At 41.2% G+C, this 27,459-nt stretch overlaps 1 protein-coding gene across 1 annotated transcript in view; it reads right to left on the bottom strand.

The window, feature by feature from the left end:
- Positions 1-10,068: 10,068 nt before the first annotated feature.
- SPSB4 (splA/ryanodine receptor domain and SOCS box containing 4) overlaps positions 10,069-27,459 on the bottom strand; it is a 76,130-nt gene continuing 58,739 nt past the window's right edge. The window contains exon 3 of the mRNA XM_058812387.1: positions 10,069-11,351. Within this exon, the coding sequence (XP_058668370.1) occupies positions 11,224-11,351 (128 nt within the window). The 3' untranslated portion in view covers positions 10,069-11,223. The remainder of the gene's footprint in view (positions 11,352-27,459) is intronic.

Consider the following 27,459-nt stretch of genomic DNA (forward strand, 5'->3'; position numbering starts at 1 on the left):
GGCAAACATTTATGGTTTAAGCTCCCACTACAAGAAGAGGCCAAGCCAGGAGTGGGAACGGACCACAGAGCAGGGATGGTGCCCAGGAGAGGGGTGACCACCCTGAAGGTCCCACCACTCAGTCACTGAATGAATCACTGAAAAACAGGGATTGATGCTTTCTGAAATGGGCCCATACCTGCCTGCATCCAAATTCAACCCCAAATCAATGTTTTTGTGTACAGCTGGGATGAGACCACAGCTGATGTTACTTCCCTGGGAGTACCAGAGTCTGCAGCCATGAAGGGCCAAGCTGTATTTAAAACGCACTGAGGTACAAAAGAGCTGGAGTAATTCCCTACCAGGTAACTTGACTTGGAAGTAGCATTCCAAACTTCTATCTGCATTTATTTTATCTCCTGGATGCAGATCCCTAAAGAAGAAGGGGGTGAAATGTTCTTAACAAAAGAAGAGCAAAATTCACTAGTGAGAGAAGCCTTAAAATTAAAATATGAAAAATCGAAGTATGAATGGAGGTGCCTTTAGGACACTTCCTGTTCCTTAGTATCTATGGGATTTAAATTAAGGCCCGAGTATCCAAATCCTGGTGCTCTGCAAGTGTTGTACAGCCAGGGAGGAAGACAAGAGCCTGGAATCTCTCCCCAGAAACTGTCTGCTGGTTTGTTTGATCAGGCATAGGAATAACTGTGTAATCCCTAGGCCTGTACTTAGGGAGAAAGGTTTATGTGTCTCCTGTGGGTTGGTTCAACATATTTTCAAAATGATGGAAACTGTTTTTATTGAAATGCCAGAGGTGCCAAATGCTTTCCCCAGCCAGAGCTCAGGAGTGGTTGATGCCCATTTTCCCAATCTCTCCAGGCAGCAGCACTGGAGCACTTGCACCCAAGCACACCCGGGGTGCCAAGTGCCAGCAGGAGGCAGATCCAGGGACTGGACAGTGGGAGTTTGCCCTGCTCCTGGGATCCTGGGCATGGAACAGCCACAGGTGCCCCAGCCCCTGCTGGGCACTGCAGCTCCTGGTGTGTGTTCCTGTGCCAGGCCCTGCCCACGCTCTGCACGCAGTGGGTTGGGTTTTATTTTTTATTTCTCCAATTATGTTCAGGGTGATCTTGTCATCAAGAGTCAAGAGTTTCCATTGTCACCAAATTCCTTCCCAAGGGTTCCAAGTGACCAGCTAAGCCCAGGTCACAGAGTACCCTAATTTGGCATATTTTTCATTGGTGTAGGCAGGGAATTGTTTTTGAGAAAACCCAAAGCTAAAGGATATGGGGTCTGAGGGAAGGAGAGGGCTTCTGTGTCAAATTAAAAATACATTGTGAAAAATAAATCCATGGAACAGCTAATTTCCAATCCTGCACTGGCTTTTTAAAAATAAAAATATTTTACTGCACCATGTCCATGGTGGGATTCCAGAGAACAGGAAGGGTATGGTCCTCTGGATATGTTCCCAAGGAACCACACGGACCCAATATGTGACCCCAGCCCAGAGGGAGATCTCTTAACCAACATCTCCGGCTGGTCTTGGTATGTCCTGATGCTGACACACAACAGGTTCCTCTGCCCAATGCATTGGGAAGTATCCCCAAGATGTCACAAAGAAAGGAACATCTTACAGATACAGAGTCTTGGGATTCAGGGGATAAAAAAGGAGTTTTCAGTCTTTTACATCTCCCTCTTTTCCAGCTTCAGGCTCAGGGAGACAGGGAGAGTCATAGATTTTACAGATACTGGTCTCACTTCAGCCTTCCTGCAGGTAGAGTCTGACAAGGAGTGGGGAAAAAACCAGGTCAGGATGGATAGCCTACTTCCAGAAAATCATCATAATCCACAAACCATTAGGTAAGGGCTGTAAGAACTTCCCAAAACATTCATTTCCCTGCGGACTAAGAGCTCAGAGTGGCACTAAATTGAAGTACAGGCTGGGTCTGCCATGGACAGACTGTGGAAACCCGAGAAGTAAAAGCTACTTGGCCAATTCCACAAAATATTCCAAAACTAGGCTCCTGAAATATGACCATCTCTACTCTCACCTGGTGATGGAAGGATGAACTATGGTTTTTCCTCTGATGGTTTTTTTTGGGATCTGCAGTGAACTGCAACAGAAAACAACCAAAATCCAGTTATTTCCCACAACTGGAACAGAAAAGTGGGGAAAAAGGACACAGGTGCACTTCTCCCACTCCTTGGGATCAAGACCCTCCAAACCAACCTAAGAAGAGACTGAATGGCAAAGCCCTGGGGACCAAATTGCTGGGATTTATAAGAAAACTGATGAGTTTTATTTTGGCAATAAAGCCCAGTTATGTTTGTCTCATCAGCCAGGTGCAGCAGCATCTCAGGGAGCCTAGCCATGTGCATGTGCCTGGCAGAGAGCTCCCCCCTTTCAGAGGAACCCGTGAGGTGCAGGGCCGTGGCACTGGCCATGATCACCTGGGAAAGCAGCATTCCCAGGCTTGGCCAACGCCTCCACAGCCTCACCTGACAGTCACCATCACCAGGATTGTTAATGCCCTGCCTCAACCTGCTCCCGTTGCTCACAAGAACACACAGCAAACCCCAGGAAACCTCCAATGGCCAGGGGAAGCCCCGCCCTGTGCCTGAACTCCTTCACTCCGTTACAGAAATTCACAGTGAGCACCTAGCATGTTTCTGCATGACAGCAGAGGAGGTGTACACCTACAAAGCCATTCAAAAAGGAGCTCTGTGCAAACAGCAGAGGACTTAAATTCTCAGAACTCATTCTCTTTGTTTTCTTTGAACAGGAAAACCACAAAAGGGAAAGGTCTTGATTAAATATATGACATCTGCTCTTTTTAGTTAGCTTCTCTGTAAGATGGGATGGTGTGAACATACACACCTTTACTGCAGGATAGATACAGGATTGAATTTACAAAGATAGTGTCTTTAATGTGACTAATGCTGTACTCTAAAAGCCAGACCAGCTTTCAGGATATGCAGGCTGAAGCTTTGATCCTCAAGGCAAAATACAGCTTCAAACTTGTGATACAAGTTTAACTTGCACAAGATAATCAATTATATCATCAAAGAGGTTTGTACCTGCAACACAGAGAGGGAAGATTCACTAAGTGATTAGAGAGAGGAGAGGTGGGTTCAGCAGAACACACAGGAGCTGCTGGTGGCTCAGGAATGGAAAAATTATTACAGGGCACAGAAACAATATATTTATCAACTCTTAAATTTCTGTGCAGTTTAAGAACTGTTAAAGTTTAAACAATTCTTTATCTGAATTTAACTTTGAAAACTGGTGTTTGTATTTCAGTGAAACATTTCTGTGTCTGAAAGTGTCTCTTGAGTTTCATTCAGCTGGTCTCATAAAAGACATCATTTGACCCCTCCAATTTCTGTAATTATAGCAAGACCGTAAAAATGTTTTGATTCAGTAAGGAAACTCACAAAAGAAAAAAATAACATTTTTTATATTTCTACAAATAAATTCCAAAACCATAAATCAAACAAAACTTTAAAGCCTTAACCAAAGATAATATAAATAAAAAGAGGGCATGATATAAAGTGTCCTTCCTTTTCCAAAGTCACAAAGTCTGTATCAGTTGTCTGATCCAGAAAGCTGGTATTTCAAAAGGATTAGAAGCATCTCCCCATGTCCAATGGGATGAACATGTTCAGAAGATAAATGTTTAGGAGATCTTTCTAGAGATATAAAGTTCTGGGGCAGAAAAAAACCCAAACCATTTATTTCACTTTTAGTGCACAAGACACAACATACTGAGATAGGATGGATTCCTATCCCAGCTGTCCATTTATCATCAGTTATTTGACAATTAAAAACATTTGTTCTCACTTCTGTTGGGGATGGGATTACCAAGCAATGCAAGGAACCGGCCTCTCTAAATTCTTTTTTTCAGCTCAGATTCAGCAGGAAACTGGAAGTCACAGATCTCAAGGAGAAGGAAGTTTCTGTACGACAACTACAGATATATTTCTCTTATTTTTATTTGAGAGTAATCACTGATAGTAAAGCTGTGTATAACATTCCTTAGTGGGTGAGGGTTAATGATGTGAGAGCAACTGAAGCATGGAGTTTTAAACCTCAACATTAAGCAGCTCTATTATTAAAACGCATATTTATTCCAATCTTGTGCAATGCTCAGCTCATGACAGCTCATAGAACTTTGATCTAAAACAAATTCTTACTTTAAATACTGCTGATCCTTCTGAGATGGGAAATTAAACTGGGCTCACAGAAGGCTGAAGCACCCACTGTTTTCCAGAGTGGCCCCAGTAGAAGAGTCAAGAGAAACTGCATATAAATAGTGTTTAAACACACAAGACAAAAGGTGTATTAGCTGCAAATCAGAAATGGTCACTTGAGTCTTTGTGTATATGTACAGAATGAGGCCATCTGGGGGAACTGACCTTAGTAACTGGACAGTTATTAAATTAAAAACTAATTAGGTCAGTTCAACAGCAAGCCACCAATGTGACATGTCCCAATACTCTTTGAGTGGGCTCTTGGAGTCATGAACAGTGAAGATACTTCACCTTATGAATGCTTTCACCAAAGTGGATGGTGAGGAGAAGAATGAAATTACAAGGTGGATTTTTATGAAACTCAGCTTGGGAAACACAGCCTGAGTCTCAAATACCAGTGAGGTAAAAGATGCAGCAAGATTAGAAATTATGAATAACTGAACTGGGTGGTTTTATTTGTATCATGAAAATTTAGGGTCAACGAAAAATTGGAAAAAATGGACTGCTGTCTTTGATGTACAGAGGAAATGGTAGAGGCAGGGGTAGAGGGAGAATCAGCAAATAAGCAAGAACATGAAAGTTTCTGGCACAACTTGGAATTAATCTCAGAACTTCTCAAGGTCAATTTAATACTCAAAACATCCTTTCCTTTTCTAGATGGCTTTTTCCAATGGGGGTTTATTTATGCAATTAGATGGCAGGACTTGGGAAACACTGGTTTTGGTTTGGTTCATCTCTAGACAAGCCCTGATAGAATAGCTTAGAAGGATCCAAATCTTATTAATTCCCAACAGTTAAAAGTTATCTCCAAATGAAGTAAAACTTCAGTCCCCTAAAAAATGTCACAGGTACCTTTACTATGCTTGAGAAGTCACTTCCAAATGCATATACTGAAATTCTGGCCCCATGCCTTACAGCTGTTCACATTTTGCTACATAAGAAGCAGTGCACTTGCCAAACTGATTTTCTCAGTAAAATGAGAAAAGGCTGAACCATTTTCCCATTAAAACTATTCACTAGTTTCCCAGGTATGTGTGCAGCAGTTTCTTTTGTCTCTGCTAATAAAGTCTAAAGATTTTCTTCATTTAGAATAGTGCATTTTCAAGTTAAGCTTGTAATTTGAATAACTCTGTAAAATACCTTTTTCTTCTTTAAGAATAGGTAAATATGGAGGAAAGTGACACAGGCACCACCAAGAAGATCCTGATCTCAGCAAAGTGCCTCTGTGAGATGTTGGCCTGTCACTGGGATTTGAAACTGGCAGTAGCATTTGTCATACATGAGGACTGGCAGAAATAAAATAACACCTCATTTATGTGTTTTGTTTGCTTTTCCTTAGAAGTCTGAAGACATCTGCCTTTTGTGGTGTAGCTTTCAAAAGGCAGAGAAACAGTACATGAAAATCCAACATACCTGTCTCCACTGTAAACATCCCTAATATGTAAGTTACTAAAAACATGAGCCCTGCTTTTACAGCTACTGTCACCTGCAGAGATCAGAGCCTACACATACCTTACAAATTGTCACAGCTACACAAATGAAACTGCAAGTGCCTGATCCTGACAGCTGTTTTAAACAGGATTTGCAGAGCTGCCTCCCAAGTGAAATGCAGCCCCATGAAAGCTCAGCCATCCATCACTGCTGCAGATGCTGCCTGGCACAGGAGCTGCCCCACACTGGGCTCTGCCAAGGGCTGGGCTCTCTCTGCCCAGGATGGAGCTGGTTTGGGTACCCCCACATGTTCCTGCAGCACTGCCAATGATGAGAGAGCAGCTGTGCTTTTTGCCCTGAAGTTAATGAATTAAGGTCTAACAGGAAAAGATGTGGAATTGGGTGCTATTACACACAACTGCAGAGCCCAGAGACATTCAGAGGCTTCTGAAGCAATCAGTGGTAGAGCCTTGGGATGTTAAGGCTGTGCAACAAAGGTTTAGTGGGGAAGATGCTTAAGCTTTAAACATCAACACTAAACACCTGATGGTGATGGAAGCATAAACAACTTTTCTTTATTCCTTTCCCCTCTGAATTTACTGGTATTCTATAGTGGGGCTAAAAAAAGAAAGTAAGGCAAACACTATCCTCCTAAGCTCTGATCCTTTGTTCTCTGCCCCTGCCACAGTACACCTAAATTTGCTTTAACATACCTTCAGCAGGGTTCAGCTTTGCTGCAGATGTTTCCAAATGTTTCTATTCTAGACAATGCCTGCACAACACACTGAGGTCTTCTCTGAAGTAACAGCTGCTACCCTAAGAAAAAATAAAAAACAGGACCTGGTGGGGCATCCAGGCTGGTGTGTGTTGTATATTTCCCATGGCTCTATGTCTACAGAGAACATTTCCCAAGAAGGAAGGAGGTTTTTGGTGTCTTTTTGATACAAGCAAACAAAACGATTTCCACTTTATGATCACCAGACATTCTTTTGAGATAAAGGGGAGTGGATAAAGATCCTACATGCCTTTAAGCATAGAGAATAAAACCCAGTGAAATTTTAAAGGTTTATGAATGGAAAACCATCACCAAGGAACCAAGAAGTCTGGCTCCCCCTCTGAATGCTGCTCTCAGCCTCAAGGAGACAATTTTTTCATTTAACTTTCTCACAGCATTCACCTAACTACACTTGCCAGCGTGTTTTGCCGAATTACAGAAACTGCTGCAGAAACCATCTGCTTGACATTGCTTACATATAATAAAGTATGGCTCAATACAATGTGTTGGAAATGTTTGGGGATCTTTACATGGGAACCAAGGGCAGCAGTGCTGACTCAGGCAGATCTCCCACTGATGTCAGTGGGAATTGCACCTGAATGAGCTCTCTGGAGCTGATACAGAGCTCGCTGTGCTGAGCTCCACTGACAGGAGAACATGTGGTTATAGTTTAACAATACCAACTGTAATGGAGATGAGAAGGAAACTTTATAGCATTTCTGGCTTGCTGCTCTTTTATAACTATCAAAAACACTTAAATGATCTGTACACGTCTGCTCTGTAACAGCTTTCCCAGCTTCAAGTGAACATTGAGAAACTGCTCCAAAGTTAGGGCCTACCTAAGCAAGAGTTTATCTGTTGATATAAAAACATGGACAGCAGAAAGACTACATATAAAGCCTAAAATAAAACTTCATGATTTCCCTACAGATTGTACTACATTGTCTCTGGGTGAGAATGCAGGGATTTCAACACATCCCCAGTGGTTCAATGTGAGGCACAAATAAAGCCTTTGTAGAACAGACTCTGTCAGCCCAGTAGCAGGATATGTGTGACAGCTGCTACATCAAAGCACAGCAGCTTCTCAAATTTGCCTCCAAATGTAGATGTTACAAAATTACAGTTTCACTAAGTGTAAAAGCTGAGTGTGTTACGGCATCTGTGAATTGTGATCACCAGAGCAGCACCTCCAGGGGGATCAATCAATTCCCCAACCTCACATGAGTTGCAGAAGGCTGAAGAATGGGAACAGGGAGAAAGTAAAGAAGAGAAGCTACGATACATGTTCCCACAAATCTTAACCACAGTTACAATAAAGGGATTCTGAAGTATCACTAATTCCTAGGAATGGGCCACATTAGAGAACCAAATGCAGAGCAGGTAAAATATTTCCTTTTGCAACCCACTAATTAGCATGCACCCAACACAGGGGTTGCAATTTGATTGCAGCTCCCAGGCACGTGCCCTTTTCCTTCAAATACTACCAATAAACTCCCGTGTTTTGCATTACAGAGCTTCTGCTGCCCTCAGTTTGCCAGCCAGGGGAACACTGGGTGTGAGATTAGCTCAGCTGGTCAGAGCAGGGCATAAAAGGCTGTGGGTTTGATGGCCTTATGGACCATCCACTTGAGAGCCAGACTCAATGATCCTTGTGGGTCCTTCCAACACAGAATATTCTGTGATTCTGAAATTCACTTCCACATCATGTCTAGAGAAACTGCACTCCTTTTGCTCAGGCACAGGGACACAGTGAAGGCTGAAACCTATCACATGGATTTTCTGTATTTTCATGTGATGAAAGGCAGTGGCTGGAAATTGAAAATATGAAGGCAAGGAAAATCTCACTCCAAATCTCCAAGTAGTGCAGCTTTATAGTAAGTGATCACCCTCACTGTCAGATATTGCCAAGAGTGGACCTCTGAGTAGGGATCTTCCTGCATTTAGATGGCCAGGATAGAGATTCTGAGAAGTTTCAACTGATTTGGTTGAAGGAATGTAATAACTTTGTGTTTGACCCCTGATTTGGGCAAAAGCCAATGCGTGGCCACCTTATAAATCAATTCCCTCCTGAAGCAGATAGTGAACAACATCTGCATTCCAGTGAAGGGAGCCTGGAGAACCAAAGTGAGGGACCCAGCACCCAGGCTGGGGCTCACTGGCAGAGAGGAGACTCTTCCTGGTGCCCTTTGTGAGGAGATTCTCTGACCACTTGTTTAGCCTCAATGCCTGATCCATCCTTACCTGTACTCCATGTTTCCAATAAACCCTCCTGGAAGAGAATCCGCTCCCACAGGGATGCTTAAGAAGAACCTGAAATATCATTAATATTCTCCATGCTGCAGTCTCATTACAAGGCTCTGCAGACCAAGAAAAATGCATCAAACAGACTTTGGTCACCAAAAACATGGCCCTAATACCATATGAAGGAGTGTATCTACCATCCACAGAATCACATGTAACTAGGAAACAGTAAAATAATAAAATAGTCGTTCCTGTAGAGCTATAATGCCTCAGAAGACACTAACTGTTAGAAAAAATATTTGAAAGGTGAAATAAGGAAGTTTGCTATAGAGAAATCATCACAGAAGGGGCATCAACTAAAATTCCAAAACAACTGTAAAGCAACAAGGTCAATTAACATACAGGGGCACCACTAATTTATCTTACAATATCAATTCCCCCTTTACTGTAACATTAAAAAGCTGTTGGTCTGGGTCAAGTGTAAGAACAGTTGTGTCCCTGCAGTTATTCAAAGGAACATGAAGTCTGTAGTTACACACATCAGAACACTAATTTTAGGGAATGCTTACCTAACATGGACCTTGGTGCTACCAGAACTGCCATTCCTGAACAGCTACTTGCTTATGACAGATTACTTGACACACCTTTGTTCTGCCTTTTGTGTGAGTATTATACTTTTATAGCTCCTTCTTCCAATGTACCTACTGAGACAAAAGGTTTGTATGAAATATAGCAATCAGGAAAAGTAAGAAATGTGCATCACTGCTGTAGTTTCTTCCCCTTTGTAAGATTAAGGGAAGGAATGCAGTATGTACCTCTCACCTTAAGTGAAATCAAGTCCAAAATAATTCCATGCTGAAGCTTACAGTTAAACCCAGACAATCAAATATTAGCTATTTAACTTTTGACATCCCTGTGTTACCTTGTCCTTGTTGCTTCCACTCTTGCTTGTGTTTTTGTATGTCACATTTCTCCTGTCCAGCTGGAACTGTAATTCTGTTCCTGGGGTGACTGAGAGCAGGGCAGCCATCTGTGGGGCAGCGCTTTTGCCTGGATCATCAGTGCACAGCAGTCAGTCTCCAACCTGCCTCAAAAGCACCAAGTCCCAAAGCACAGCTTGGCACAGAAGTGAGGCTTTGTTCAGAGGAATCTGACCAGGATGGTGTTGAAAGCAAGAGCATGTCCATACTCAGGGTGAGTGGGATAAATCCAGAATGGGACAGGTCACTGCCTGCCATGTCTCTCACACAGGAGCCTACAGCAGCAATCCCACAGAAGAGCCAAACAGAAACATTTGCAAAGCTGCACAAGGAACTGAACTTCAGCTCTGGGCTAAGAGCAGTTTTAGCACTTCATCAAAGGAGATGGGAGTTTTACTTTGGACAGTAGACTTTATTAGAAATTTTCTCCTCATTCATCAGTAAATTCACATTAAAATATGCTGAAGGCAGCTCAGTCTAAACATTTGACATTCTGCCCTAACAACAACTTCCAGTTTAAAAACTAGATTACTGATTCAGGCAGATAACTTGAAACATGTAAGAAACACAAACAGAAAGCAGCATCTTAAAAAAAAAAAGGGATGAGCTTGAAAAACTGATACATTTGAGATGGAGCTGGGGAAAAAACCAGAATCAGTCACCCCAAGATGGGAAACAATTAAATGAGAACTCCAGACGCTAAACAGATAAATAAACATTATAACCACACATACATTAAAAAGAAAACAAAGTACTTAGAGTTCATACCACATAAAAATTATAAATTTGTTTAAAAAAAAAGTGACAAGCTTCCTAAAATATGAATATCCTAAATTCTTGGGACAATGAACAATTTGTTATAAACTGCAGAACTTTGGAGGGACTAGATTTGGTCTTGAAAACAATGAACTGCACCTTACTGTTACCAAGTCCAGAAACTGCTCTGACACATAAACCATTTGTTTCCTCTCATGTTTTAAAACCACATTCTCTTCTTTTAGACAATAATCTGCTTTTTTTAAACATTAGAGCTTTTAGATATTATAGGCCTAATTAGGTTGAGCACTGAACATGCAGAACTCTCAACAACTCTGCATATCAAGGTTAAAATTTTTTTTCAAGAGTTACTGTCAAGACTTTTCCTTTGCTAATTTTTTTTTTTTTTACTGGAGTAAAGTGTAGGAGAGAGAACAAAAAATGAAAATCATAATATTGAAAAATGGTCTGCCTGTAGGACACTGAATCTTGCAGGTCAGATTTTCTATTGGCATTTACCAGAAGCAACAAAGAAAAACCAATCAGTGTATGAGAGATGAGAATTATAGCCTTCAGGACTGTAAACACAAAAGGCAACAGGTAACACATGAACCTCAATCAAATCAATGTTTTCACATTCTTTAGTAGTCCCCCACAGTGATCTGCTTTCACTGGTTCAGAAAAAAATACATATATTAAAAATTAAATAACACTTCAGTGTCCATCACAAAGATTTATATTTTGCTGTAAACAATTTTCTGCCATTTGCATTGATGAAGTCCAATGTGAGGCCAGAGGGTTCTAGATTTCTTATTGGTACTGTAAATAATTTTTCAGAGACAGAGGCAAAGGCAGAATTTCTATGTCATGCAGGCGGTCTCTGCCAAGAGCAAAACGAATTGATCTTCGGCACAAGTCCATTAAAGGCAGGGGTTCCGCTGCAAAAACAGGAGAAAGAAAAGAAAACAAAGAGTTAATTTTTCAGCATATCCATCTACAGACAATGTTTTGCTTATTAACAGAGATTCTGTATTCTGTTGTCAGTCACAAAGATAGCAATGGTATTGGGAAAACCTTTGTATCTTGAGGCAATTAAGATAATCAGTAGAAGTCAAGGCAGAATTCTACATTTCACCATAGTCAAGGGCTGCAAAGTTACACACTGAGCTTCTTTATCTGTGAGGTTTAAATCAATAATGCCAAACCACTCTTCAGGCTGCTCTACCAAGTACAAGAAGTTACTACATTTCCAGATCTCAAACAAGACAGGGAGTTTTTACTGTGTTTATAACACAACATTCATCATTTTGTGTTAACATGAACTACACTGGCAACTTCTGACCTTTACATGCCAGCTCCTCCTGCATCTTAGGAACTGGAAATGGCACTTAGGGGTAACCAAACTTCTCAGCCAAAAGTGCTTTTCCTGCAACACTCTCTTAGCCTTTCTTTCTAGGAAGTCCTTTGGAAGAAAAAACTAAACAAAACACCCTCCAAAATCTAGAGGAAACATAACCTTTTCCTCTGTGAATAAATCAGTGGAGGAGGATTTGGCTGACTGGAAGGCAGAGTGTGTGTTGCCATATGTATGCACACAAACACTCCCAAAATATATAAACAACATCTTCAGATGTTTTAAGTTTAATTTAATCAAAGTGAATTAAGTATCTGCCAGAAATGCCTCGCTGATAGCTTGGAGACCCAAACTCTGATCCCCAGCATCTCAAACCATCTCAGTCCTATATCCCATCCTGGCCTGCAAAGCTAGCACAGAATTGCAGGAACATCATAAAATTTCCACCTCAGTAGCAAGAATCATCTCTGTGACAGCAGTTTTGGCAATGGAAATCCTTCTGCCACAGGAACTGGAATAAAGCTGTGAAGTCCTCTACCAGTTACTGCTATCGTTAAGAATTCCAACCAGATGGATTTTGTGCACATGCTGGCTTAAATGGGTAAGAACTTAAAAGATTACAGGAAACTTTTCTTCTTTACATGATAAAAGAGCAGTAACCTTAAAAATATTACTAGCACTTTCAAATGGAGGGGAAAGAAGTATTGTGCCTATATTGCAATGATAACATTTTATAAACTTGACAGATTTCTTACAAGTGCTCAACACTGTACAGCACTCAGTGGTTTTATCCAGATCTGTTGTATGAGCCATGTGCAGATTTACACACACTGCCTAGAGGAAGGTGTCCCTTCATGGCAGGGGATGGAACCAATGACCTTTAAGGTCCCTTTTAGGGACCATTCCATGACTTTATTCTATAATCCTGTGTTAATCCATCAATCTGTTAGCTAATACTTTTAAAACTGCTTGGAACAAAAATCATTACAAAGCACAAAATACCCAGTTAAGGACTGGATTTATATGCTAAAATTGTCTGCTCTGGTGACACACCACCGACTTAATGGATTTTCCATCATTTATCCCAACATCACATTTGATTTGTGTCGCCCACAGTTCACTATGATATTTCCCCAAAGTGGCTGCAAAAAAGCTTAGAAAGCATTCTGAAAGACTAAAAGGTTTTTTAGCTTATAACCACTTCAGTGACTTGATATGGAGTCTACTTCTTGACAATACACCTCATTGATAATTTTACCTATTAAAAATTACACAATAAGAGCCCTCACATTCCATTAATAGAGCAACATTTTCTCTGCACAGGTGATATTAGTTTTAATTTTTTCCACAGCAGAATTATGGATGTTAAATCTTAAGGGATAAAGCTGTGAAATTCATTAACCAGGATTAATAAGCAGGAACAAAAATAGCTCATGAGTTCTGGGACACAGAATACAACACATCTTACAAGCCTTACACCATAAACAACAATTTTCTGAGTATCTTCCCACAATCTCTGAGGTCCCCTTAGGAAGATATAAAATGAGCACGAGGAGTGTTTAAAGCCATTAACTGACCATGTGGTCTCTTTTTTTTTTCCTAGACAAAGGAATATGTAAAATGTAACCATCTGTGCAGCCAGGCACAGTGTTAATCCCAAACTTCAAAACACAATTTAAGGAAAGGTTAAATTATTTTTCAAGCTTGAAATGCTAAATGAATGTCTCCTGTCTCACTTCTACAGGGAATTTTCAAATGCTGAAGAAAATGCCCTCAAGTGTTTGCAACAGCTGCTAAATTGCACATACTAAATGTGTTTTTGCAACTTGAAAATTGAACTATATTCTTTTTATTCTACCCAACAGCAGTTCAAACCTACAACAAATTCAGAACAGGTTAGTCCTACAATACTAAGTAAAAATTATGTTTTCTGGGGTGCTGCCTGTAAGAACTTGAGAAAAAATTGTAATAATAGCATTTTAAGTTAAAAGTGTTTGTAGCTGTGCATAGTCCTAAATGAATAAAAATTAATTCAGAAAAAGAAATAATCTTAGTTTTGAAACAGTTTATGGGACAAAGGTAGAACTCTTAAAATTAAAGACTGGTAGTTTTCAGGCAGCCTGACTTGACAGAACTATTATAAACCACTTGGTGTGTACCTTAATGCTGGCACTCCCCTTCCACCACATCTCACATTTTCACTACGTATTTCACAAAGCACGAATCAAAGTGCCAGAGTAACTCAGTCCTTGCAGAGGGGAAAGGACTGGCTCAACCTGAGGATGTTGCCACGCCAGCTGAAACACACACACAGACTCAGTGCACCCAAAACACTCCACAGCACTTTCAAATGTTCAAAGCATACTTCCAAAATGCTGTTTTCATTTGAGATCATAGAAATACTGCTGAGAACAGTCTGATAATGCAAGAGATGGGAAGATGAATACTCTAAAGACACATCATTAGCTTTAACTTGGCTACAGAAAAAGCCTTTCCTTCACACCTTTAAATATTTACCTTTGAAAAACTTTAAAATTCAGGGATATTAACTGTTTCTCAGAACATACCACTAATTTTCTCAGAACACACCACTAATTCTAATGCATATTAGGTGTACCAAGAGTTGTATTTTAAAACAACCCCCAATGGATTGGAACTGAAACATTCAAGGCCCCCAGAAGAACCTGAACTAACAATTTTTCCAAAGTTATGTGAACTCAAATAAAGTCCTTGCCATTAGAAAAAAAAAAAAAAAAAAAAAAAGGAGGAATGAATTGTTGAGCTGGAATGCAAAACTGCAAAGAAAACATGATTCACAAGAATGGCTCTTTGTACTAAATTCCCAACCAGGCTAAGAAACCCAAGGTGAGACACTCCAGGGCAGGGGAGCAAGCTCTGCACAGGAAACCCAGCGCTTCCTCTGGGCTGCAGCAGCATCCAGAGAGAAACTGCAGCCTTGGGAAACCCAGGCACCTTCCTGAACACCCTGCACCCAACCACCTCCTCATCCAAAGTTTGCTCTGAGACCCCCTCACCCAAAGGCAGCTCCCCATGTCTGCCACATTACTGGAAAGTACTTCTCAAGAGAAGAAAAAATGAATTTAAAAATACTGCTTAATTGACATGTCAGAGTTTAATTCCTGTGTCTCCCCTTTTGGCACCAGTGGTTTAAAAAAGGCCCATTTGCAAACCCACCTTTCCAGACACACCAGTCACAGCCAGGGGGACACTGTGGCAGCACAGCCACAGCCACTCCTCTTACCCAGAGCTGCACTTCACCAAGAGGGCCACAATATAGCTTAAATGGCAATTTGACATAGTAGCTAATAACTTAAAAATCGCTTAAATATAGGTTTGGTTAATTACATTAATTAAAACAGCTATTGGGTAACTGTTGATTCAGCTATTGATTCAGCTGTTAATAACACAAAATAACTCTGTTATTATACACATAGATATAGTCATTCTAATGGTGTCACTGCTGGGTTAAGGACAAAGGCAAAGAAACGTTTGTAACCAGACACAACCCCGCGCTTGTGAGCATTCTTCCAGTGCACATACATTTTTGAGAGCAATTTGCACATCATTACCAGCTGAAAAGTTCATTTAGTTTTGGCAACCTGTAGTTATTTAACAATCTGGCACTCGAGCAAGGCTGCCTCCTCTCTGCAAACAGGCTTTTGTAGAGGAGATAAAGTCATCGAGCAGCTGATAACAGTAAATGTTATTAACTGCAATGCTACATGCGGCTCACACAAAAGAGCAGCTCTTAGCAGACAACACTTATTTGCCAAATGACAATACTATTTTTTGAAATAAATTTGTAAAGCTCTAACAGCACCTCATGTTCGTGGCTTTCATTTATCTATAAAGAACGTATTTTTATCTCGTGTTATAAAACCAGAGATGACTGGGAGAGGGAACCACAATCAGCAAAATTAAAGCTGAGTGAAAGACAAAGGAAGTTTTCATAAGAACTGATATCACCAAAACGTAAGAATTTATTTATTTTTAGTTATTTTAGATACATACCTAAGACACTGAGCTAGCTACCTTATATAGTTTTGACCTTAAACTTCTTAAAAAACACTTAAATTCAGCAATCCATGTTAATGTTAACAATTGCTGAAAGGCACTTTTAAAGTCAGATTTAAAAAATAAAACCAAAAACCAACAAAAACCCCAGTATTAGGAGACAGAGATATGATTGCACATCATTAAATAAGTGAGGGACATCTCCCCAGTCCTAACTTTGCTTTTATCAAAAATGGACAGAGCCAGCTCATTAAGGAGCTGAAGCCACAGAGCCTCCAGAAGGGGAACGTGAAGTCTTGCAGAAGTGCTGCATGCCTGGTGCACAGAGAGGAGCCTGGGAAGGAGGGAAAAGCAGGATGCCACTGCTCCTATCCTGATGCCACTGCATGTTAAACCTGGTGTCATGGTTTAACATGGCCAAATGCCAGGCACCCACAAAAGTCATTGCTCATCCTCTTCTGCTACAGCTGAGCCTTCCTTGTCTACCAAAACGCAGGCTGTGCTGAATCAACACACCTGGGCACAAGGTTTTCTTTATTTTCTGTGCTTTCTGGCTATTGCCCTGTTCTCCTTCCTGCCCCCTAGTCTTCACCTCTCTAAGTCAGCAGCACTCCAGCTCTGCCCAGCACTGCCTTTCATTGCTCCATTCTCACCTCATACTTTGCCAAGATCAGTGAGCATCATGACCTTCAGAGGGATGGTGTCCCCAGAGACTGATCCCTTGCCAAGGAGTGAGCTCCAAGATGGACACAAAGCCTTACACTGGGGCCTGGTGGGACTTCCACATCCAGAAAGTGGGAAGGGAAAACTTCTCCATGGCTGATGCCTCCCTGCGCTGAGGGATAATCCTCTGTCCCCTACCAGGGCACCCAAGTGCCCACTGTACAGACTGCAGCATGCTTTTCTTAAATTCTTTTTCCTCAATTTTCATCCTCCTCCAGCTATTAAGACACCTGCTAAGAGATAACGTGGCCAAGTGCTTCCATTAGGTGATTTAGAGTATGCAGAAATTTGTAACTACCATTTAATTATCGCACACAATAAGCACACAAATACATGTAAGCCAGGAGTTTTCCTTCCAACCTTTGTGTCAAAGCCTAATTATTGTTTTAATTTTACACAGTACAGGCCAAATTCTTTCCAACACATAATAGGGTACATAAATACACCCCTTGTGACATATTTATGGCTTCCCCGATGCAACTGATGGAAAATTTGAGTTGTGTTCCTCGAATGGCACAATCTAGAGAGAGGAAATTGCAAATAATACATTAAAGAACACAGGCTATGACCAGCCATAAAAAATGCTAATAAATCTCCTAACAGCAATGGAAACTCGGACAAAGGATAACACTTATCTATTTTCCCCACAGATGTCTTTAAGCTCTGCAGCCTAAACCACTGAAGCACCTTAGAAATCCCATTTAAATCACGGTCCAGGCGATCCAGAGCAATGACCTCTCTGAAGAATTCTGCAATCCCAGAGGGCACGGTGTGATTTTCAGGAGAGCATTGACATTTTCTCCCAAGTCACAGGTTTATCCATCCCCCTGCCTCCCTCGGGCAGCCCCTTCCCAGCAGCTGCAGCTTTAGCAGTGTGTTCCAAAGCTCCCGGATGGCAGATGGGAGATTCCGTGTTATCAGGCACGGCTGATAAGGAGACACTGTCTCCAGCAGCTGTCTGCCAGCACAAATAAGGCTTTGTGCTGTCCACACCAGCCCTTGCTTTTAGCAGGCACCGTGGGGAAGGTGAAATACATAAAACAACACAAACACCGCCCTATAGTTGAGCTCACCCGCATCCCACAAAAATTCGGCACTTGAAATTTAATATGTTAAAGGGAGAAAGGAAGGCAAGAAAGCTTGAACAGAGGGAAGGACTCAAGGGTAACCCTCCCCCCCATCCTCCTCTGCATACCTTGGGCTGGGAAGGGAGAATTGGTTTACAGGTTTATCTTTTAAGTGTTAAATGCAGTTAAGGGCAGTTCAAAACTTGAATCAAGCAGCATTTAACAGAATTAAGCTGAAAAAGCAGCAGTGAACAAGCAGATATTCTGCAACATCATTCATTTTCAGTTAATGCTCTCCAGCTGTGCTTTCTTGAGAGGAAATGGTTGAAAAGCAGAACAGAATGAAAACAACCAAAACTGACCCGCAAAGCCAGTGGCTGTTGCATACAAGTAGAGATATTATAAAAAAAGGCCTTATAAAATCAAGCCTTGCTGTGCTAAATTACCAGCCAGCCTGTTACTTCTTCTAAGTGCAACTAGCTAACTTCCCATGTGAAATATCATAGCAGTGAAAGCAGTTAATACAAGCTATTCCAGTGAGAGAACCGTTTACACCTGTAATAACAAAAGATCTGTCCCCTGAGAATCTACAAAAGAAAAATGTAAACATCTGAGTAAAACAAAAAGTCTTAGCATGTACACACAAAACACCTTTTAACCAATGAATTAAGTGGCAAGAAAACTACTAGCCAATCAAAGTTAAACACAAGCTCTGTAAAAACTATATAAAAATAAGTTATGTGAATAAAAAATAAGCTTTTCTACACAAAGAAACTGAGTCTTGTCTGCTTATTACTGCAACAAGTGGCCTCTTGTTATGGGTTGGATAAAAAATCTGTCCTTTAAGCACAAATACACAGCTCCATGCAATGTCTTTTTTGCAATTCAGAGCTTGAAATCTCCTGGGATGTAGACATACAAGACTCAGACAACTGATCCTGACTCAGGAACACCTGAACCTAAACTCAATTAATTCAACACAGGCTTAAAATTCTCTCCTAAAGATTTCAATTTAGTAGGCTTGAACATAGGCCTAAACATTTATCATATTGGCTATAGGAGTGTTCTTAGAAAAGTAATTTATGTCTGCGTAAATTTGTAGGAAAGCTGTATTTATAGTCATACACATTATACCTGCAGCAACCCCTCTGAGAAGCTCCTTGTGGTCTCTAATAGTTCTTACCCTCTAAGCAGGTTTATGATCCACCCAAAAAAGGGCCCTGACCCACCACATTTCATATGAAGAACAGGCACAGTACAAAGTCTGGCTCTGACCAAATCTACACGCACAGCTTACTGTGGAAACTCACCTGAAAATCTTCTTTTCTGAATTACAACTTCTAATTTAAATGTACATATGCATCATAATAATCAAATTTCCACCACCAAAATCAAGTGTATAACTCTTATTTTAAAACCTCTTACTACACTATTTCTACAGTTTAGATTACTAAATTGTACTGCTGTATCTGATTCAGAAACTGCAAAATAATCAGATAATAAGGAATTTTAACAGGAAACAAGTGGCTTTAAAAAAAAAATGCAGCAAAATTGGCTAATTTTTTTCCCCCCCATATCTCAATAAATTTGCATGGTGACAAAAAGCATAAGCAAAACCAGTGGCCACTTCCCTTCGGAAAGAGAGAAGACACATGAATTCATTCCCTATGCATATCAGGAAAATGCAAATAAGGAGGATGGGCTGGAAAGATTTCCTTTCTGGCCTTGATTTGTTTGCTCTTCTCCTCCCCTCAGATATTTCCACATTTCAAGCTTTGCTCTTGAACACAATGTGAAGGTAAATTGGGACAGTTGCTTCAGTGATGATTTAAATGTTCTGTTCTAGCAAAGACACCAACAATTAATAGACACTCTTTAAAACCAACAAACAAAACCATGTGCTTGACATCAGAGATGAGCCTAAGGCCCCTTGGCTCCTCCCTGATCAACCTTCCCCAAATTTACCACACTGAGAATGAAGATTTGGCACTGATTAATCTGTAATGTATACTTTATAGCTTTTAATCTCAGAAATACATTTATCACTATTAAATTCAGTTTGTGTGCCAGCCCATAAAGAGGGGAGTTAAAATATATCAAGGTGAGAGAAGATTAAAGCTTGGATGAGAATTTCACTGAGTAGATGCACTGGAGTTCAAAGACAATGTTGTTTAGGGGTTATGGACAGATTTATAGAAAAAGTAATAACAGAAGAAGTTGAAGGAAAGTTCAAGATTCAAGGACAAACCACTGCAGACAACTATTGCAACAGGCACCTGCACACTGTGAGCAACATCCTGACTGAAATATGCTGAAACAATTCCCTGCATTTTATCTCTTCATGAGATGTGCTTCATAAATGGGCATATAAAATAGCACACACAGGTACACACCTGTAACTGCCTTTATGGCTGTGAACAAGTCCTTATTGCTCAGAAAAGGGGGGCAGGAAGTCAAAGATATTTTTGGTGAACCTCTTATAATTCCTTTAATTCATTTACACATTTCTGCCTTAATAGCATGACAGATGAGGAGATTTCTTGGTGGGAAACCTAATCATACTGATTAAAATATCCTAAAATTCAAACTTGTACATTTTCACAGCTGTTCTTAAACACATTTTTTTTTTATTTTGGGTTAGCTAATTAAGGATGAGAGGGGGAGAGGGAAAAGGGAAGAGAATGAATGAGAAGCATGCTAAAAACTAAAATGTTGGCACTATGTGCTGAACCCAGTGGGTCCCTGGTTGCCTGACTGCCCCTGTGCCCTTCTCCCATTTGCCTCATTTTACCTGTTGCATTTTGTGTGACATATTCATTGTGTGTGACAGTGAAGTACACCCTGTCACCTTTTCTTGTACTGTGCCCAGCATGCTGGAGCCTCAGCACAATTTCTCCACCCTACCACACTGAGATAACAGAAATAACACACCCTCATTCAACATTTCCACTGCTTACAGCTCCTTTCTCAGCTGGAACCTCTCACAATAGTTTCCTGTGTGCCTGTTTAGTATTACACCAAGTTGTTTACCCTAGTTAGCAATTAAATTGATTCAAAGCATCTTTTGCACCACACTTTAAAGTCTCACCATATTGACAGGGTAACAGAACTGATGACTCACCTACTTATATTAGTACAGATTGTGCTGAGCTGTTTAAGACAATTAATATTTGACTACATTCCTCATATCATTGTTACATGACATTTTCTCAACTACTTCAATTTCAATTACCCAGAGGCTCCAACATACGCAGATTTTCTCAAACCAAGCAAAAAAATTACAGCAGCATGTCATTTAAATTTTAATGCAGTTGTATACAAGCTAATGATCTCTAGTGGAGATTTACAAACAATAGACCTGACTCATCACTTTATTATTCTAGTTTTGGTATTAACAGAATTACATTGGAATAAATCTGGAGCCATGAAGTTGCAATTAAGCTCAATATAATGAATTTGATCCCATTAGTTTAGTACCATTTATATTCTGGACTTGTTGAAAGTGATTTTTTTTTTTCTTAAGCACCATAATCTTCACCAACAGTAAATGGGTGCTGGAGATGATCTGAATTATTTTCATACTGAATTTAAGATTCATCATTGTTCCTGGCATGCAAACACAGCTGATGCTCTCTGAACACATTTCTAAAGCATTCAGTTTGAACACAAATACACTCTCATAACACAGAGCATGCAGGGCTGTCTCCACTCACCATTGTGCAGTTCTTCTCAAAAACAAACTCTTGTTACCATCTTTCAACTCTGGCAAAGTTCTGTCTGAAATATCACACCCCTCTGCCCCACCTCCAAGCAGCACTCCTGCCATGTCATCTTACAAACCCATTCTCTGAGAAATATGAGTGTGGAAAGAGTATTTCCATATTATGCACTCTACAGCCACTGTATGAGATGTGTTATCAGCTCCCAAGCCTCTGAAACACCAGCAGAAACCCAGTGATGGGATAGGAGAGTTGAGAGGGTAGGTGGGCTACAGAGTGGTTTGCCCACTGAAGTGACTTTTCTTGTTCCTAGGCATGTAGGGTAGGGGTTACAGCATGAAGACAAACATTAAAACTCACAGAAACACCCCCTGGAATTTCACACAGGATTCCTAGAATCTGATAGCTAACTCGAGTTTTCCACTCACTGAATTTCTTCACCTCTAGGGCAGCATCACTGAGCAAAACTTTCCTGTACTTGGCCCTTCTGGGTACCTGGACAGCAGGAGCCTCTCTGAGCTGCCTTCTCTGGCCAGGACAGCTGAAAGGGGGGTGGCAGCTGGGATGGACCTGCTGCCATTCTCCAACCATCCTTCAGCCTGCTCCTATACATTGCTTAATATACTTTGAGAACTCAGCCTGCAGGGTAATACCACTCACACCTTCTCCCTGTCCTCTGCAGCCCACCAGATCCAGCCAACACATTTCCTTGGGATCTCCCAAACTCTGCACTATGACCCTCCCTCCCCCAGGGGTGTTCACTTGTTGTTCCAATGAATTTAGGCACAAAGGGGAGGGCAAGGAATGGCCAGGGGGACATCAACCCCAGCCCTCTCCTCCTCACACATCTCCCAGCTTCACACTTGGTCCTTCTGTCCCCACTCGTGGCTTTAGGGCCACCATCTATACAGGACCCCCAGGTGTAAGAGCAGGAGGAGAAGAGGAGAAAGCCAGGAACAGCTGAAGCCCTGAGTACTGTGGCTGTGCTCTGGGGTCATTGCTTCTCACTGATTCATTCAGCAAACACACCCTGTCCATAAACAGCCTGTTCCAGCTCGCTCTGCCCCAGCTGCCAGCAGATGCACAGGTGTAAATGAAAGCACCATTTGGCCTGCAGGAAAGCTATTATGAACAAAGATTTACCTAGAATTTCAGGTCCCAAAGTCAATCTGTGAGGCTGGCAATTAAAAAAGGCATCTGGGAACAACAAAGCAAAGCTGAGCAATTCACCCACCTCTTTCATGTACTTGCACACCTGATTTCTTTAGGAAAGGGAATCTCATCCACCCACTAATACAGCTGATAGCAAATAAAAAACTAAAATGAAAGAAACTGAATATGTATGAAAAACCTTATCACAGTTTCTACATGTTTGTGTTTTCACATTCCTGAAGGCATTCAGGCAGGAGCTGGAGGCACTCAGCTCCCTATTAAAATGTGTGTGTGATAAATATCACAGAAAAAACCCATTTCTAGAATTCAACCTGAGCAGATGTGCAATAATTTCTTAATACAAAATATAAATTGTTTTCAACATTGTTATATCTCCAATACGGTTTATTTTATGATCTGTGCATTGGTAAATAGGCAGGTAACAGTTTTCTACAGTGAGTTAATGCAAGCCCATACTGAGGTCCCACAATTAATGACTTTGTTTATTACAGTGACAAGCAGACAACACAGCTTACTGAACAAAATGAGGCTATTTCCAGCCCCTACAACAGGGATGGGGTTTTTACATTTTATTTACAGTTTAGAATATCAAATTTAAACTTACTGTGTAAGTTCTGCAATGGGAATAATAGTTGCGACTTCTGTTTTAGTTCTTTTTCAGGTACTGGAGTATCAATTTGATGCTAAATTTCCACTGTGTTTTAATAGATTCTGGACAGACTCCTTAACTATCAGCCTCATATTTTATCTTCTGACCTATTAGACCATTTGTCTTATTTTCTGTCTTATCAGCTGGCTCCTTCCCTATCTTGTCATCTCCTACTCTCAAACTGTGTCACTCAGTGAACTGGAGTTTAAAAAGAAAATGCCCTTCTACCTGTGGGTAGAAGGGAAACATCAGGAACAGAGTATTTTACTTGTTTTATGTAAAAATCTAGGTGATATGGGTGCAACAGATGAAATGCTAAATTATAAGCCTAAATTCTTTCAAATGGTACTTAGTCCAAAACACAACTCTCCCAATTCAGAATTGCACAGAGCACAAAAGAAGGCTTCCCACAGAATTCCTTCTGCTCCCTGGCGACTCAGCCTTTCTGACTCTACAGCACTGTCAGCAAAGCCAAAGGGATTTTTGCCAGGGTAAATACTGCTAAATGGGGTCCCCCATCCATATATATTTCACTTTATCTCTGTTGCCAAGTCCTTTCTGATTGCCAAGTCAATCTGCCTCTAAGATAAACTGGATTTTTCTTCCCAAGCACTCAGAGTTTTGAGATAAATGCTGGCTCCTCGGGCACAGAAACATGCCCAGGCCATTCTGATGTCTTCAATATTTCTTAACTAATTAAGTTAATCATGTAGACAATGACTGAGCAAAAAGCTACACAGAACTTTGCAAAACCACCCTTCTCAGGGGTGGGAACAGCCAACCAGAGCAGACTTCCTGGGGAGCATTCCAAACCCATCCTCTAAACCCATGGCATTAGTTGGTTGTTTACTTTGGATTTGCTTTTACCCCAGGAGGAGAGACCAAGACCTCGTGCTTGTTTTACATCTTATTCAACCAAACAGAGAATCAAACCCACAAACCCAAACTGCAGTAAAGCAGTAATGGGAGAAACAGGATGTATCCCACTTCCCAGAGTGCTGAGACCTGGTTTGCATCACTTGTCCTTTCAAAAATCAGAAAAAAATTCTTCAATAAGAAGGACTAACACATCAAGGAAGATGCTTTCCCCTTCAGAGCTGGGAGACAGCAGCAAAAACCAAAGGGGCACCAGAGGAAAGAACTGGGCTGACTTTATCCTTCCAAGCACCTTTCAGCTCAAGAGGTGATGAGGAAAGAAGGGCAGTGCCCATCCAAACGCCTCCCTGGGAACTCAAAATGCAGCACTGTGTGTGCTGCAGTGACAGAGGGGAGACCTGGAGCCCTCCACAGCCTGTCCCTCCTGCTTTCCTCCTCAGACATTCCCAGGGAGGCAGGACATGCTTCCTCCTGCTGACCCCCTGCCTGGGAAGGTAGAGAGAGCAGGAGACTCCTAATGGACAAAGACAAAAGCAAATTGGGAGTGGCCAGCACCACATCAGGAACAGTGTTAAAATGTGAATTAATAAAGGAAAAATAAAGGTTTTCCTTTCTCTGTGCTTCTGTTCAGTTCATTGCTTTCATCATCTCTGCCTGACATATTTGAATGCTGATGTCATGAATTTCACATTCTGAATGAAGTATTTTTATTATATATACTGTAATTTTATTTACTGACACCAAACCAGAATTCTGGGCTTTGGATATTTGGAATCTTGGTAGCAATTGAAATATGCATTTCATTGTATCTCAGGTAACTTTCCAGATTAGTCAAAAGGGCAATGTTTTAAGTTTTTCCTTTTCTGAAGTATCTTCCAAAGACAAAAGCAGGATTGTATATTATTCCTCACTGCCTCTTCCTTGGTAGGTAACATCAATTAAAACTGACCTTCCAGGACGTTCTCCTCTTCAAAACAACAAAGCCAAATGACATTTCTTCAAAACTCCTGGACCCCTCTCCCATTCAGCTTTGAACAAGAACTCCTATGCCTGGACACAAACAAACTTCATAGAAAGCAACTTGTATCACTGCCTGAGGGTCTCACAGGAAAGCAACACTCACCCTACAGCAACAGGAGACCACCGCCCTTCCAAGCAGATTTCCAGTGTGGACCAGGACTGGGACATTGTGTTTGTAACCTTCCAGCACCATGTGAACACACTTCCAACAAAGACCATTTCATGCACTTCTCTCTTAGAAGCATCCTATATTATTTTAGAAGCCAGTTGTGCATGATACTTGTAATTTCATCAAATTCACGCCTAGGATGATCCATATGGATTTAGCAATTACCACTGACAGAAAAGGTCTCAGAATTTTGCTGGTTCCAAACCTGTCTGTTCCTCTTCAGCTGTTGCTCAGTAGCCACAGCAGGACTGAATCCTTGCTTTCAATTATTCCCCAAGTAAGCAAAGCTCAATTAATTTTATGTACGTTTCTCCTTATGGGCTTTACCCAGTTTTGGTGAAAGATCCAGCTTGTTGCCATGCTCTTGGCAGCAGGGATACAGTTCCTCCCTGAGCTAAACTGTGCCACTCCCCACCAGAATTCCAACCATGCCCAGGACTTGTGGTTCCTCTTAGGACAAGTCCACCAGAGGGGGAAAGGAGAGGAATGGGAGAGGATTTATCAATAGTAACAAAATATTTAGAGAAAAAGTACTTCAGAGCAAGCCTACACAAATTTCTGTCTTCCCTAAGGTCCCAATGCCTGGAGACCCCTCAGGTGCTGATGGCTCCCTACAGACATTTCAGTGCTTTTCTAAATAGCTACTGCCTGTTTCCTTCCTGAAAACCCATTGCAGAGTTTGGCATTTGTTTTTCCACTGCCTATCCAGGCCAAAGCTGCAGTTCAGAGAAAATGAAGGCCAACATCAGCACATAGACAGGTCAACCCCAAAATTATTTTTGGCTGACAGGTAGCAATGATGACACCTGCCATGCTTTGGCTTTCCTGTTTCCCCAAAGCACACCTCCTGGGCAGCATGGCCCTTTAGACACACCAGTATTACAACAAATACCCTGCTAATATACAGCTACACCCATTGCCATCCGGATGGAACATGTCCATAATGAATTTCCAACCCATTACTAAAACCTTAGTAATTAAATTTGAAAATTAAACTAATTATATGTGCATGCACAGAGTAATCTAGAGCCCACGAAGCAGGGGAGTTGAAAGAATGACAAAGAAAGCAAAAAGTAAGCAAAGCAGCAGCTCTCTGGAGCCTCCAGCTCTTCTGAGGATTCCTCTGTGCAAGCTGTGCTCTGCAGATCTAACATGGGGTATGGCCTTAACCCTGCAGAGCCTCACTACTACAGACTGCCTACTGGGAGCAGTCAGCCACGTTTTTGGGGAGCTCAGAAGAATGTAAAATTAAAAACTGTTAACTGAAATTTAAATGATGATTATTCCCCCACAGTGCTGTAAATTAATTTGTTTTTTTTTATGTAATAAATAGCATGACCCTCTGCACCTACCATTTGTGAGAATTTCAAACATCACTTCACAACCCTGAAGTGTATCTGATAAGGGCAAAATAGCACTGCTCATGCAAAGCCAGAACAGTTTAAATCTTATGCAGGTCTTTACCCCCGGGTTTCAGGAGCAGCAATTTAAATTTCTAGTTGCACCTCTGTGACTGTTTTCTCCAAGGAGAAAAAGGCCATTTCTTACCGCTCCTCTATGAACTGTGGGCAGTGCAGGGAGCCCCAGCCTGGCAGCAGTGCCAGCCACCCTGCTCAGCTCCTGCCCAGGAGCCCCAGGCAGCCTCCAGGTGAGAAGCCCAGGCTGCATTTTCCCAGGGATGTGGTCTGTGACGTAAATGAGGCTGCTCCCTGAACCTGCCTTCAGAAAACACTCTCAGGAACCCAGATCTGCCATTTCGTCCTTGAAATCTCTCACTCTGGGAAGGGAAGAGAAAAAACCCCTAAGCTTCCCTAGCAGTAAACATCTGCCAAGAAATTTTAAGTGTTCCCATCCAAACCCTCCTCCTTTTTCTTAAGCTTTCCATTTCTTGCTCTATTATAAATCACTCTGGGGAAATACCACGGACTCTGAACATTTAAGAATGTTTCTAAGTGGTAAACCATCAGGTTTTACTAGACTCTTTAAAATAGTGTGGCCTATCTGCATAAACAAATAATACATTGCTTTTTCTACATTAATTATATGTTGCACAGACTAACAGCCATAGAGAGAGAAAGTTTAACCAGCCCTTATTATGGAAATAATAATTTGTTCTGAAACAGAACAAATATTGCAAGGGTTCATGAAAGCTTTGTGGAAGGCACCAAAACACTCTGCAAAGAATAGTTCACTTTCAGGAACTAATTTAGTAGCAAAAGCGCCTGTCAAATTCATTTTTCAGAAGATTAATACTGTCTTCT

Source organism: Ammospiza caudacuta, chromosome 11, assembly GCF_027887145.1.
Source record: "Ammospiza caudacuta isolate bAmmCau1 chromosome 11, bAmmCau1.pri, whole genome shotgun sequence".
Lineage (NCBI taxonomy): Eukaryota > Metazoa > Chordata > Aves > Passeriformes > Passerellidae > Ammospiza > Ammospiza caudacuta.